The 329-nt window shown below is 65.7% G+C and overlaps 1 protein-coding gene across 1 annotated transcript in view; it reads left to right on the top strand.

Moving 5' to 3' along the window:
- Nucleotides 1-329, top strand: part of SYNGR2 (synaptogyrin 2) — a 4,047-nt gene that overhangs the window by 1,262 nt on the left and 2,456 nt on the right. Inside the window, exon 2 of the mRNA XM_015562647.1 lies at nucleotides 11-95. Within this exon, the coding sequence (XP_015418133.1) occupies nucleotides 11-95 (85 nt within the window). The remainder of the gene's footprint in view (nucleotides 1-10; nucleotides 96-329) is intronic.

The raw sequence follows: 329 nt of genomic DNA on the forward strand, positions 1-329 counted from the left end.
AATGCTGCAGGCAGGCAGGCCGGCGGGGCGGGAGGCCTGGCCCGGCCCGGAGGGAGCCAGGTGTCCACACAGCCCTGCATCTGCTGAGATGGGCGGTGGGTGGTCTTGAAGTTTGGGGAGAGACCAGGTGACTGGAGGCTGTTCCCCCTGGAACCCCTTGGGGAGCTCACCCAGAACCTCCGGGCTCTGAGTGCAGACCAGCCTAGAGCACCCTGTGATCAGCACCCACTCTTGGGGGGGCGGGGGCGGACTGGGGTTTTCATGGAGGGGCGTGGCCAGGACGCCAGAGGCAGGAAGTTCTTGTAGAGAGAAAGCTGGACACACAAGGG

Source organism: Myotis davidii, unplaced genomic scaffold, assembly GCF_000327345.1.
Source record: "Myotis davidii unplaced genomic scaffold, ASM32734v1 scaffold991, whole genome shotgun sequence".
NCBI lineage: Eukaryota > Metazoa > Chordata > Mammalia > Chiroptera > Vespertilionidae > Myotis > Myotis davidii.